The sequence below is a fragment of the Molothrus aeneus genome, chromosome Z, assembly GCF_037042795.1.
Source record: "Molothrus aeneus isolate 106 chromosome Z, BPBGC_Maene_1.0, whole genome shotgun sequence".
NCBI lineage: Eukaryota > Metazoa > Chordata > Aves > Passeriformes > Icteridae > Molothrus > Molothrus aeneus.
This window is the reverse complement of record NC_089680.1, coordinates 46,486,296-46,501,005: the sequence shown is the minus strand read 5'-3', so window position 1 is coordinate 46,501,005 and position 14,710 is coordinate 46,486,296. Positions and strand designations below refer to the sequence as shown.

The 14,710-nt window shown below is 43.2% G+C and overlaps 1 protein-coding gene across 1 annotated transcript in view; it reads right to left on the bottom strand.

Moving 5' to 3' along the window:
* ELP1 (elongator acetyltransferase complex subunit 1) overlaps positions 1 to 14,710 on the bottom strand; it is a 34,954-nt gene that overhangs the window by 6,160 nt on the left and 14,084 nt on the right. Inside the window, exons 17-34 of the mRNA XM_066568888.1 lie at positions 14,554 to 14,669; positions 13,759 to 13,832; positions 13,053 to 13,131; positions 12,720 to 12,799; positions 11,740 to 11,880; positions 10,551 to 10,636; positions 9,323 to 9,471; positions 8,364 to 8,487; positions 7,842 to 7,939; positions 6,448 to 6,649; positions 5,455 to 5,516; positions 4,847 to 4,909; positions 4,671 to 4,731; positions 3,982 to 4,095; positions 3,218 to 3,329; positions 1,938 to 2,065; positions 1,391 to 1,545; positions 315 to 393 (exon numbers count right to left, since the gene is read on the bottom strand). Coding sequence (XP_066424985.1) covers positions 315 to 393; positions 1,391 to 1,545; positions 1,938 to 2,065; positions 3,218 to 3,329; positions 3,982 to 4,095; positions 4,671 to 4,731; positions 4,847 to 4,909; positions 5,455 to 5,516; positions 6,448 to 6,649; positions 7,842 to 7,939; positions 8,364 to 8,487; positions 9,323 to 9,471; positions 10,551 to 10,636; positions 11,740 to 11,880; positions 12,720 to 12,799; positions 13,053 to 13,131; positions 13,759 to 13,832; positions 14,554 to 14,669 — 1,923 coding nt within the window. The remainder of the gene's footprint in view (positions 1 to 314; positions 394 to 1,390; positions 1,546 to 1,937; positions 2,066 to 3,217; positions 3,330 to 3,981; positions 4,096 to 4,670; positions 4,732 to 4,846; positions 4,910 to 5,454; positions 5,517 to 6,447; positions 6,650 to 7,841; positions 7,940 to 8,363; positions 8,488 to 9,322; positions 9,472 to 10,550; positions 10,637 to 11,739; positions 11,881 to 12,719; positions 12,800 to 13,052; positions 13,132 to 13,758; positions 13,833 to 14,553; positions 14,670 to 14,710) is intronic.

The following is a 14,710-nucleotide window of genomic DNA, read 5'->3' as shown; positions in this document are numbered from 1 at the left end:
TTTTCAATTCCCTCATAACATTATGAACTGACATTACACACACAGTAACCCAAGAACAGTTGAGATATTTTAGCACAGAAGACAGTTTTAAGGTGAAACAGTTTTAGAACATGAATTCAGAGAAAAATAAACTTTATTAAGAAAGCTGCTCACTTGCCACAAGGCAGGATGGTACACCCATAAAGAAAAGCAAGGAACCACCACAGCTGAGTAACTGGTACAACTGTTGGCAGGTAGCAGTGTTTGGAGAGCCTCCAAGCCCACTAACCTCCCTGACATTTCACACCTAAACTTAACTCAGAGACTCAACTAACCTTGTACAACAGGAGGCATCATCCTCTTTTGCTGATAAGCAGCCATAATGCTGTTTGCAGTTGAATTGGGCCCCAAGACCTGTAAGAAGAAATAGCCATGTTCCAACCTGAACAATGCAAGGCACAAGCAAGGAACACCCTCAAAGGAAACTCTGCTATGATTGTCCAAAACCAGGAGACCTCACAGTACAAAGTGAACAGGATCAAAGTGTGATTGGTGTGATCAAAGCCCAGTAATGTCTCAGAAAAGTTATTACAGAGGCAGAAAGAGAGAATTGCTTTCACACAGCTTTTCATGACACAGAACTCTTATCCAGCACCTACTTCTTCACAGCACCATAAATGTCATGATTTGGCAGGACTGATTTCATTACAGCACCATCAATATTTAAAGTTCATCTGGGAGTCTCTGTTCCCTGTCACACAGAACATTTTGAGTCTGTCTTTAAGAGTCCTGCTAATCAGCAGTTGGGGGGGAAGATACTGGGGAACATTTTGTGTTCACCATAAATGCTCAGAAACACTTATTAGAAATAAAGACTTTTACTCTGGAAGAGAACTAACTAAAGCCCTTGTGATTTCCTTATTCTGCTTTAAGCTGAAGCTTAGAAGCCTGACATAACCCTTCTTTATGTAAATTACTTCTGATGATATATGGTTCAGACTTAATTGACCAATCCAGTAGTTTTTCACTTCACAAGACCTACTCTACTCCAGTACAATTCTACCATTAGGCCTAGGAAAGAGGGAGTGTTCCCATATTCTATAAATTGCTTAAGATGGAGCTTACAAAAACACGTCATTACTAGGACAAGGCAACACAAGCCTCAGAAGCCCTCATCACATCAATGTGGCACTCAGGGCAGGGGTGACAGTAGACTATATATGTTGTACCCATCTAGAGTGTACTGACTCAGCAGGTCCTGCCCAGAATATCTACTGAACCTCTAATAGAAAAAAAACCCAGATTTTGAAAGCCACGGAAGGATTCTAGGTCTGTGCTGGAGAATGCAAAATACTGCTAAACACTTGATACTGTCTAGTGAAAGTGATAAGTGTTGTGGATGAGCACAGACCAGGCTGACAGAGTTCTGTTGCAGGTCTGGAGTCCAGATTTCTGGGACTGAGGTCTCCATCAACTGCAAAACCTCTTCCAGGACTTGCTGCAGTGCTCCAGCTTGCTCATCATAACCAAAGAGCACAAGCTGCTTCAGAAGGATGTGTATCTCTCCTGCAGGAGGGAACAGAAGCAATAAAATAGTAATCAACACAGGTATACTAAATAAAAAGCTGCATTTCTTTGCTATCAGCACACAGGAAGGAGAGCAGCAACTCAGAACTGGTTCTGTTCCTACTGAGCCCCTACAGTGTCTGAGAACAAAAACAAGACAAATCTGAAATGGTACTGAGAAGGCTTCTTTTCTCTGCTCCCAACCTCAAATGCAGAGAAGTTCATGTTATTCTGAGCACAGAGGCAGATTAAATAAACCAACATTCAATGCAGAGAGCTGTATGGACCAGGTAGCTTTTCTCTCCAGCATACACAGTAAGAACAAGCACACTACCTTAGCTGTCCTCATCCTCACAAGCTGTAGCATGGATTAAGATCACCAATTATCCTACCTTTCACAGTCTCAACAGCACGAACACTCTCTCCCAGGACTTCCAGAAGGGCAATATCTTCAAAAGGACTCCCCTCCTTCAGGCTGTATCTCTTACGCTCCGCCTTGCGTCGGTTCTTTGAGGATCGCCTGGAAAGAGCACGTTCAGTTACAGGGTGCACAACAGATTAGCTGTTAGCAGGGCTACTTCTGAAGGAACATCAACAGTGTGCATGAAGCTTGTCACTCAAGTCTTTGCCTTCTCCGGTGACAGAGGACTGTGTGTAACCTTAGGTGCTCTGACAATGTTTTCAGCTCTATTCAACCAATATACTTAGTGGCCTGAAACACAAGACAGGAATCAAGCTGTTTCTCTACTCCAAAAAGGACTGTTCCATGTTCCAGCAAGGTTGAAGCATGTCAACAACACAAAGCAGGAGCTGCTCCAAGCACAAAGCAGTAGTCACTATCAGGCAAAGTTGAGGTCCACTTAAAACACTGGGGTTTGTGCCAGGGTCTGTGCTTGGCTGTGATCATTTTAATTTCTGCCATCTACAGAGCCTGCTCAGCTGCTAACCATGATCACAGGAAAGCAACTTCTTTCACAGACCAGACCTACTTGCATAATGTTCCTAAGTGATCCGCACACTCTGATGCTGAATACTAAGCCTGCATTCTCCTTCTTTTTTACATCTGCTCCACAAGAAAAAATAAAAAATGTCTAAAAAGTGCACATTTTCCCCACAACTGTATTCTTCCTAAATTCATCCGGGGAATTCAAAAGTGGTCCCAGAGACTACACCAGCCTGACCAGCCTGTTATACACCCCAGCTCACACTGCAGCTCATACTCTTGAGAGCACTCACAAACAATGCACACAACCACTGTGGGAAGACATTGGTATGAGATTTAGTAGCAAGTCCCACGCACCAAGTGTGAAACCTGGGCCAAAGAACACAAGGCATGCGCACAAGCTGCTAACGTTTGAGAGGCTCTGCCTGTATTCTCTATCTAACTTTCTACAGTCAGCCATTCTGGCCATATGCCCAACATCCATGGGAGCCAGAACCCACCCAGAGTCTGTGCTCTCAGCTCCTCTGCTCTTCCTGTTGCACTAGTAGCTTTTGGCTTTTTCTGCCCTTTCCCTTCCAATGAGAGCTAAAATAACCATCAAATGCCTGTAATTAAAGCAGCTACAAGGCATGCACAGCTGCAAGGAGGAGCAAGCCAAGCATGAGCAAGCTAACATCCTGAATGCTGATGCTAGAGCAGTCACTACCCGATTTGAAGGCAGATACCTACGCTGATATTCTTGAATTGCTGTGTGTATATTTGCTGTTCATGTCACTGGCTGTCACAACACTGCTGGTTTCAGAGAAAAGCTCCAATTCTGGACAATTTGGCACTTCATAATCTGCAAAACATGGTAACAACTGTCACAGTATGGAAAACGGTCAGAATTATTTCAAGCTTTCTGATTGATCTGTGTAGCTTGCTGGGAAGAGTCATTCTACCTGCCGATGCTCTGGAGCCTTATAGCTCCCAAACTTACTGAGCCAGCACACAAGAGGAAACAGTAATTGTGAGAACAACACTGCTCTTCCGCCCTGGTGGGGATCGTGACATTGAACAGCACAATCAGAGGGATGAGAATCTCAGTGCAGCAGAACTGGACCAGGACACAGCATTCTGCTTTCAGAGGAATTCCCTGAGCCTGTGTCAGCGGGCAGGTGAATATGCCTATAGGTACTTTGCACTGAGGACATGCTGAGCACTGTCTCACCCAGTCAAGTTGGTACTGTGGAGACAATGCTGTGTCATTTTGAACGGCTTTCAGGTGCATTTTCTTTGCGTGAAAGCTGTGACCCAAGGAAGAGCTGAAAATACAAAAGTAACCACACTCCAAATACGGAGCAAGGAGGGTTGAGAAGGGTGCTGTTTTACTCCTGTAAGTCCCACTGGAGCTAAAGGAGAGCACAGCTCCATCACAGCAAACAGAAACCACACATAAAAACATGATCACAGTTATTTATGTAGGAAAAAGTCATATGCAATTCAATACCAACCCTGCAGGTTCTCACAGGCCTTCTCCTTCAGCTCTCGCACCACTTGCAGGCGACTCTTATGGCGAAGAAATGCTGTTTTCTGGGAATCTAGGAAGATCAGCTGACTTTTCTGAGCTGATCGTTAAGAAAATCAAAACATAAACATATGTGCAAGAGAAAGAAAAGCACTTTTTACACAAGCACAGTCCTTCAACAACCTCAGAAAAAAAATCCCTCAACTCATAAAGCATGAAAAGGAAGAACAAGCAATGGTAATAAAACATTCTTCCTGTACGGAAGGGAGAATAAAGCTATCAAATAATTTTTTATTTCCAAAAACTACTCATCAAAGTTTACAGTACAGATAGCCATTTTCCTGGTCCATAGCTCTGCTGCCATATATGCTTTGGAACAAGGACTGTTCTGCTTGTTCATGGACATGCAGACACAGACCTCTTTGCAGCTTTTGACTGTGAGGTCTGGAAAAGCTCCAAAGGAGCCTGACTAAGCTAAAAAGATCCCATGACACTGCAGGGCTTCAAGATGCACTGAGGACAACCAAACGCAGATAACTGAGCAGCATCAATTAGGCGGCAACAAAGTATCCTTCCATACACCTTCCAGTACTGGAATGCTGCGACTTTCCACAGAACCAGCAACGATCTTCTTTAGCCTCTATAGCACAGAGAAATATTCTTGCACAGACTCACCTTCCAAAATAGCAGGTTTCAAGTTGGTTTCCAAGATATCCAGCCTACCATACTTGTGAATCTGGATCAGGGAAAGAGAAGGTATCATTCAAGGATCTAACCCACACCACATCCCTCTGTTTTTGCACTCTAAAGGTTTATTTCTACTTCTGTTATTATGGTTTGAAGTGTCCTACCAGTCTCAAAGCCTCTTCCCAAAGAGCCCCTTCTAAGAGCAGGAGAACAGCCTCTTCATAGTCCTAGAAGGAAAGAGAAACCATGGGTTGCTGCTGCTGCTAGCAAGACATGCTCAGGTAGAAGTTATTCAGATGGGTATTTCTACACAGCAGTATCCCAGTCAAGAGAGGAAAACACTACTATGCCAGCTACTTCGAGGTGTTGACATAAAAACCCAAACAAGCAAACAAAACCCACAAACCAACTCAGCAAATCTATGTTACTTCTCCCACACTAAGGGGAAATCCCTCTGGAACTCTGTCTTCCTTATTCCAGTCCTCATGTTTCAGCTCCCTGAGACAAAAAAGAGCTGAAACATTTTTCGTATCAAATCATGGGAGGCTTTACAAGTGGAAAAACTCAGGGACACAGCATTTATCCCCACCCTGCTCATGGCATCACCCAGGCCTGCTCTGCCCTCCCCAAGGGGGCCCATGGCACAGAATGTTTTGCTGTCAGCATGCATGGAGTCACATGTGGTGCAGGAGAACAGAGGAAACACGGATGGTGTATCTGACTGACAAATACTGGGTGTTACTGGCCACAGGCAGGAGGGTGATGACATTACCTGAGTGTACTGCTCCAGGAGTATGGCTGCCTCTGCATACTTTCTCTGTTCAACTAGTTTTCCTACAAGAAAAAGTGGAGTTTCAGCTTTTCCGAAACAGCTAGATTTTTGTGCCAGAAAACTACAAAGTAGAGGAAAAATCCCACTCACTGAGACACATTCTCTCTGCTCACACATGTACTCAATTGCTAAATTACAGCTGTAATTTAAAAAGGGCACCATAAAAAAGCATTAAAAGCATGAAGGATTTAAATCACATTGACAGAAAAAGCAAATACTGGGGTATCTGACTTTGGAAGAGAAGACTTCCAGAAGCCATACTCCCTCTGTGTTAAGTGGCCCCTCATAAACTCTGCCTCTGAGAAATGATGCTCCATTCTCTTGCTGAAATATAGGTCCACCAGGTCCACAACACACCTCATGTCTGACATGTGCTAGTGAGTACAAATTCTGTGACCAGGTACTTTCTTCTCCTTAGGACAGCACACAGCTTTACAGACCAGCTGGTCCTAGCTGCTAGCTAGCTTCAAGGAGAAAACAAGATGCAGCTCCAAATTATCCAACAGCCCTTAAGGTTGGTGAATAGGCACAGCACTTGCACCAGTTAATGTCTTAGAGGCCTCAGTTACATCAGACACTTCAGTGCACCTCCATTCCTTGGGGTTAACTAATGAGGCAATTTGGAAGAGCACTCTGGCAACCAGCTGCAAGGGAACAATGCAAGAAGCAGTCAGCATTGGGCAGCCAAGGGCACAGTTTGCTTGGCAGCTCCTGTGTTGCCTACCAATTCAGCTTCAGCATCTTTTGGTTCCTTTGAGAAACAAAGGTCATGTGCAAATGCACAAACCTTGGGGAAACATGGGATCTTTGTTCTCATTTAAGAAAACCACTGCTGAATAATGAAGCTTTCATTGAATTTTAGGAAAAATTGAAGTGAACCATAAATAACAACAGCCACTCTGCTCTGCACATTTACATCTCTTCAAGGCCTACCTGCCATGCTCCGTGCCAGGCTGGACAGTTTATCCTTTGTGTAACCAAGCTGTGATGCCATGCACAGGGCTTGTTGCCAGCTGCCACTGCTCTGAAAAGCATCAAGTGCTTTTGCAAAGATGCCAGCACGAGCAAATATCAATGCAGCCTGTTCATACAGCTGCTTCTGAATCAAGTACTCCCCATATGCATCACTGATATCCTGAAAAAGAGGGACAAAAAAGAAAAAAAAGAAAAAAAAGAAAAAAAAAGAAAAAAAAAGAAAGGTCAGTAGCAGTCCTCCATTGGTAAAAATGGAGGCTCGTCAACAAAAGCCTCTTACCCAGCTTCTCCAAGGAATTTCTAGGCATGAAGTTTCTACCTCATTTCAAACTCTATCAAGCCAAGGGCTGGTGATCAGCACATGGAGACACTTCACAGAGCTACAGCAAGTGACACAGGAAGGTACCTGATTATCCAAACCAAATGCTGGGTAAATTAGATACTACAGGAAACCAGACCCTTCTTCCCCACCCACATGAGCAGTTTTTGTTAGAATGTCTCTCTGAACCAACCTACTTTAGGAAACAAACACTGACACAAGGGAACACACGAGCCCTGTAACTCTACAGGTACAGGCTACTCAAAGCTCACTATCTGCACGAAGAAGGGGCAAGTGGATTTCACTGGAAGGATACAGGGGGAATAATAAATTACTCCCAAGGAGTCACTCAGAAACAGATCTCCCTCATGAATAAAGACTCCTTTTTGCTTTCACTGTACTGCAAATAGACCAATTTTCTCTATTTCCTCTCTCACTCAACTCCTCCTTGTACAAAGGCTTGTGTGTTGTGTATTTACAGTATCTACATTAGCTTATATTAAATGTATTTATATTTTATCTCAACCTTGGACAAGCTGAAGTTCTTCAGTAACACTGAAACCAATAAGGGACACTATGTACTAGGAAACAGCACATCCAAAAGTGTCCAAGTTCTTCAGCACTTTTCAGAATAGTTTAAGGATAACAAATTGTCCCCACACAATCTGCAAGCCACACAGACGTCAAAACAGGGAGAAGTCTTCCTGAGGTTATGAGTTATTCAGCACACTACAAGATAGTGCAGCAGAAGAAACAGGACTTCCAGGTGCTCTCTGAGTCACAGGATCAAAGGAATAACAACCATTGATGACCAAGTCGCGCAGGGTTAGTGCTGAGAGTCATTCCAGCTGTTATCTCAGAAGAGGGTCTCAGACAACACTGGAAGAGCAATGATCTACAGAACTTGAACACATGCAGCTGCAGTTTCATTCCTGCCCTCATGCAAGGTGCTGAGGAGATCCAAACACATTCATAAGGGAATATAAACCTTTGACTAAGAGAATATAAACTGCACTGTCATGAGCTTACACACCTTATACTCCTGAGTGCTAGAGGGGTACAGCTTCAAGGCCTCAGAATACAGATTCTGATCCTTCACCAAGTTCAGAAATTCAGAGAAGTGTTCAGGACCTGCAGAAATAATTTACTTTTTGTAAAAATTAAGGAGAATGTACATGGCCCTCCTGGCTCCCAGACAGTCTGGGTTCACAACATGAAGAATCAACTAGAAGTGCCTGGGTGGAAGACCACCCATTCTGCTACTGTAAAATCAAAGCATTCACTTCCTTGAGGTTTTGCCAGAGATATTAACCAGGCACAATTCACTTGAACAGGAACAACACAAGACTTCATGTGTTTCATGACCACAGAGAAGTAAACACTTCTTTCTTCCCACACAAACCTACAGTACAAAAAGCAAGTAGCAGAAGTTCACCACCCATTACCAGATGGGAAGATGATCTTATGCAATCCTTCTCTTTCTTCAGCTATTTTCCCTCAAAGGCTCTCCCAAATGGACATGTTACACTGCAGAAATCCTCCTTAGGACACTTACCACATTTGCTGAGGTGGCCAAGAGCTTTTGTGTATCTCTTCAAGTGTCTGTCTATTGTATATCGCTGATAATTGGTTTCCATCTTCCGGAGGGCATTTAAGAAGGGCAAGTATTCTTTTGGGTCCTGCAAAGAGCAATAAAAACGGCAATTGAGTTAATCTGCTAAAATCCTTATTTGCCCCATCTTCACAAACAGACAGTCCCATATTTGAAAAAATATGATAATACACTAAAAAAGGCTTTTTTTCCCCTAAATGTAAGCCATCTTAATCAATTTGTGCACATACTCTTGCCAGAAATTACTAACTTGAATTACCAGGCTCCCACATGGACTTCAACAGTATCTAAAGGCTGGCAACATTTAAAATTCAAGCCTATGTGTCATATCAAATGTTGTTTTCTATTATTTATGATTATGTAAATTTACAGCCATAAAGTTGAGCAACTTCCCCACACCAAAGGTTATAAAACCTGTTAACAGGAATAGGGTGTCCTAACTGATGAGCTGCAGAATTTGCTATAATATTAGGAAACTCTGAAATGCAGATATGTATTTCAGTTCAGAGATTTCACATTAAACCCACATGAAGACACATGCTATTATCATAGGAATGACTAAATAAGCAAGAAAAAAAAGTGCAGAACTGAGAATAAAAGGCGCAAAACTTCAGATACCAATCCCTCCCTTCCCCAGAGCTACTTTGCCCTGCTGCTCTAGAAGAGCGCTGCTTCGCCTTGAACACAAATAAATTTCCAGAGCTGTGCTCAAGAACCAAAGGATGCAGAGACATGACACTTGCCCAGCATCATCCCAAACACACATAGGGCTTCTGGGCAACTGGAATCCTGCCTGGGTAGAGAGCCGTTACTAAGAAAGCATGCAGGCTGATCTGCAGACTACAAAGAACCTTTGAGAAAGTAGAAAAATAAGTTCCTTAGCTGGAAATATGAGCCAAGACCTTTTGAGACTTTTCTGCCACCATGACGACTAAATCAAAATCATACGTCCCCAAGGAATAATCATACAATTCATTGACATCCACAAGGAAAAGCAGGTACTTTAGTGCTTCTTCTGCACTCACAGCTTGGACACCTGGCGTAATGCTTTCTGCAACAAGATAAAGCAGCATATGACCTGTTACACCACCAGCAGTGGAGCTCTGCTGTGAGGAAAGGATGCATCATCAAGCACAACCTTGACATCAGAGAGGGACCATCAGACTAACAGCTTGCTCTGTCTTGCAGAGGGGTTACTTTGCCTTTACTGGGCAACTTCAAGGACCATCCCCAGCATAGCAGTGAGCATGCAACTGTGATGAACTTGAAGGATCAGCACAGAATAAAAGCAAAGTTTGTTAGTTTGGGATACCAGAATCCAGAATAGGAACCTCCTATTCCATGCTGGGAGAACTAGAGCTCCAACTGGAAAGTGAAAACAGGTCCAACTCTGGGGTAACTGCCAACAGACCTAGTCAAAAGGGTGACCTGAGGGCATGTACAGCAGCCTATCTTAGCTGATATGCTGCTGTACCTAAACACACACTGGATTCAAGTCCATTTCTGGCTTGCTCCGTAAACAGAAACCTTAAAATAATTTTTTCAGTGAACCATGTAATGATCAAAGTGTTGAGGAACACATCCAGTGCAGGATCTCAGAATGCAGCTGTGCTGGGAGTTGCAGGTTGAGCTCTGGGTGGTAAGAACTCCAATTTGAACTGCCAACCCCTTGCCTAGCAAAGGGGACAGAGACCTGTGAGACACAGTAGGAGCTGAGGACTGCCAGATTTTTGCAGGGATATACTGTGAAGGTATAAAAGTTCTCACAGGCCCAGGGGTTCCTTTGCTCAGGGCCTCTCCTCAGAGGCACTAGTTGGAGCTGCTATTTTGTTACTTAGTTACTGCACTGAGACTAAATTATATTACGGATCAGGATGCCTGAGATTCTGATATGGGAAATTGAGGTGAAGCCAGTAAGGAATCCTGGTCTGACTGTGAGTGTAGGGGATGTAGCTCTGGGGGGTGGTCCCAGCTCAGGTGGTGCAATGTGACTGCCAGTCTGCCAGGCTCATGGATGGTCAGATGGGGAAATTTCCCCCTTAACAGTTTTGGTTGGACAGAGAAGTTTCCTTAACATAAAGCTCCTGCAAATGACCCAGTTTCAAAACTTTTGAGTTTCTGATACAAAACCTCGAAGATCGTGAACCTTCTGGAGAGCAATTTCCAGTTCTGGAGGACTTTTCTTCACATGTGCTGTCAGTATTGATAGGCAGTATCTGAAGAAAAGAGAAGAAGTGAATGAGAAAGTGAGAAGGCAGAAACACAGCTTATTCCTTTTTTTAGCAGTTTGTGCAAGTTCTAGTTTATGTCTTAGCAAAAAAAAAATAAAATAAACTGCTCAGGCACTGTGATCCTCCTAGAGGAAGGCAGCAAACACAGGCAAAGAAGAGAATAGACCAGAAAGGTTCTTCTACTCAGCATGTCTTCCCAAACATGTCACAAAGATGGAGGTGTGTTTTGAGTAGAATGAGCTTCCTTTACCGTGCCAGCTAGCATGATGAAGGAACTCTCTCTGAAAGTTCAGATAGCTGGACATGGTTTTCCAAATGAAATCTGGCACAAAACCAGCATTTTTTAAAAAAAAAGACAGCTTTCTAGGGTGTTATTTGTACTTCCATACATCTCATATTTACTATTTCAAAATAGCTTTCCCAGCCAAGCAAATGCTTTGTTTTCTGAAATAGTTTGCTGGAAAGAGTCTAAATTCTCAGGGCTCAGCAGCTACTCACCACCAGTTGCTCCCCTCTCCACTGTTTAACATTAGACTGTCAATACTTTAGCACCATTTCACCAGGCATTGTTATTATCCTATTTTCCCAGCTTTTATCTTTGTCTGGTGCTGATTCATCCAAGAAGGATGGTTACCAAAAAGGTAATCAATCAGGAAAATGGAGCTGATCATTTACAAAGTAATTCAGTGTCAAATGGAACAGCTGATATCTTTCCAAAGGGCCAGCTGCTTCAAACAGTCAGCAACTCACCAAGATGAAACTCTTGCTCATATTTCCATTCCCACACAGACTGATCCTAAATTGAGTGTATCTCCTAAATCTTTATAAGCATCCTGCATTTATTATTTTAATTCTATTATTTTATTTAATAGTAAAATGTTGGTATGCTGTCCGTGGAAATATTAGATGTTTCCAGGACAGCATGCTCAGCAGAAGCAAGGCATGGTATAGTTAATTTTGTGGAGCACAAGCTCACCTCAGAGAACCTAGGGCCAAAGAACTGATGTCAAGGACAGCTTTGCTTCCTGCCAGTGACTTACTGGAAATCTCTCTAATGGTTCCTTTACCTACAGTAAGAAAGTGCTCACTTTTGAGGGTCAATGTGTTCCATGGCAACTCTCATCACGTCACAGATGAGGTTTACTTTTTTCTGATCCGGATGCTGGCATGGCTGGCTGTTACTGCTACCATTCAGAGATGGGTACATACTCTTAGTGAAATCTTCATCTCTGCATAAAAACAGGTAATGTGAATAAGAGCACCACCCGCCACATAGCCCAGAACAAAGACAGTAAGGTTAAGGAACTCAAATGCATGCAGAACATAACTACTCATTAACTGCCATGCTAACAGGAAGTTCTCCAAAAATCTCTGTCAGTCCAAACTGATTGTCAGCCAAGAAAGGCATAAAAAAATCCCCTAAAACTGGTCAAACAATTACTTCAGCAGCACCAAAAAATCAGAAGACAAGATTTACAAGATACAGCTGTCTTCCACTAAATCTGCTATGGATATTTCCACTGAACAATTCAGAAGAGTAAGCCATTTGCTATTATTTCTGGTCAGGTCAAGACTGAAAATCAAACCAAAGTGATAGCGCCAGTTCCTACACAATTATTGACTTCAGCAAGCTTGAGAAGTCCTGAAACTACCATCACTGTAAAGCCTCATCACTGAGCCTTTAAAAAAGAAGTCAGGGGACTTGGTTTGAGGATTCAAGCAAGTATCTTGGCCTCAGACTAGATATGCACTGCTACCTTGCTCCTCTTTATGAGGGAAAAAAACTTTCTCTGTTCTCATTTACTACTCTACAGCAAACCAGCAGAGAAGTCAAAGCACTAGGATAATGTACTAATTACTTGCTACAAAAATCTAATGGCTGCCTGCAAACGGGAATTTCCAACAAGACATGCTATCTCTGAAACTACTGAGCCTACTCAAGCCTTTATGACTCAACATGCCAAATTTCTGATTCCTTGCACCCACACTGAAGAGTTGCCAATATTTTGACAAAATAAAGTACCACCACTAATTACATGCATGCTTCCATTTGCAGACTTATACTTACTTCAGTTCTGTAAAAAACAAGTTGATATAGTTCACAGAATCTATTTGCCTGATAAAGGTTTCTGTGTTTTCCAGAAATGCCTGAAATGAACAAGAGCATTATCACTGATATTCTGAACAGAAAGAACATGTACATCAAGTATAAGAAAAAATTCAGAGACATTGTCTGGAAGTACAGGATGAAGGAAATGCTAAATTTGATCTGTGTGATGCTGCAGTGCAGAACAGCCATCACTGCTGAAAGCAGTACCACCTACACTTTTGAGCACACTGCTCAGTGGATTCCAGGCTAGTTTAGTGCAGCAAACAATACAAGAATGCTGGGCAGACTTGCCTTGGGATTGTGGTCATAGAGAAGATTGAGGTTGATTCGGAGCTTCCTCATACACTGAAAAGCTTCCCTGAACATAAGCCTGGAGGAATGAGTCAAGCGGGAGAGTTTCTTAGTGGATAAGATGCAAACAAAGGCAACTGATTAGAGCTAAGAACAGAACCAGTGGGATGAGAACAGCCTACACCATAAGCTGTGTAGACAGCCTTCCAGAAAAATGTGCAAGGTCAATACAGCTCACTGCTGACCCTAGCAGTGGGACACACCAGCTTGCAAGGTTGATGAAGCAATACAGAACTTAGATTATTTTTATTTCCATTAAAACAGTGTTACATTTTGTATCAATTTCCCTTTCAGAAAATTTCAATGTAAATGAACTCAGTAAAAAATGGAAAACAGCCAGCTTAATCTTAAAGTGATTGAGATGTCTGGAGAATTGAGTAATGAAGATTTCTCCCACCCACGCAATTTCAGCACACGTAGATGAAGATTTCTCCCACCCACACAATTTTTAGCCCTTCAGTGGTGAAGTGAGAAGTACCTGGCACAGCTGAAAGCTATACTCCTAGGTGGTCACACTAGAAACAGTTTTGTTCCCTCTAACAAGGTCAATTCCTCTGAGTTTAGCCTCCCTCTCTTTTCCAGGTTAGTCAGCCTCTAACAGCTCAGACTGGAGAAGGGGAGACAAGAATACACCAGCACCATTTACCTGTCTAGCCACTTCCGAATCTGGGCAAGAACCAGAACACGGTGGTGAATGGTCTCCAGATTTCCTCTTGGCATCTATAACACAAGATCCACACAAATACTTACTTTAGTTACTCTGCCTACATTGTGGGGAAAGTAAGGAGTGGCCAGTTTCTTAGGCCTGCCTGCTACTTGCAAGTGCATGGGCCTGGCTGCTCACTTCAGAGGACATGCAATTTCAACAACTGTGGAAAAATACCTGAACACTCTCTCAGTCCAGAAACATTCCTTCCTCAGAAGGTTGGGCTAAACCCAACCAGGCAGGACCCAGAGCAACCTGATCAAGTTTTCATATTAGTCCTGCTCTGAGGAAGATGTTGAGCTCCACACCTCCAAAACTGCCTCTCAAATTACAGCCTTCTCCATTCTGTGAATCTCTAGCAGTTCTGAAGACCGAGCTCAGCAAAAAACTAAGTGCCAAGGCTAATAGAGGGCTGTTAGTAAATACTAGGAAGTGAGTCTTGAGATTCATGGTGAAAGGGCACAATATGTAGCACTACACTACTTCAGCCATTAGGAACTTGAATAGTCCTTCTCAGTTCTGCACATACCTATCTGCCTCTACTGAATCTAACTTCCAAAGGCATGCTCAAAATCCCTCTGCAGCTGGAGATTTGTGAGGTGCTCTGCTGTAGCACTGTAGGGCACCAGCTTTGTAGCACTGCACATACTGTTTGCAGGTTGGCAAGGTGCTCACAGTGACAGACCCCTGCACATCCTAATAGCACATGTCAGAAGACACGGGCAGAGCACTGACCTGCAGCACCACCTTTGTGTCCTGGGGAACAACGGTGACGATACGTGAGCCTCGCTCCACCTTGCGCAGGGTCTCACTACTGGGTGCAGCAGCGCTGCTCAGGCTGGCCTGGAGGGCTGGAGACAACATTTATCAGCATACATGGCACATGCAGCAC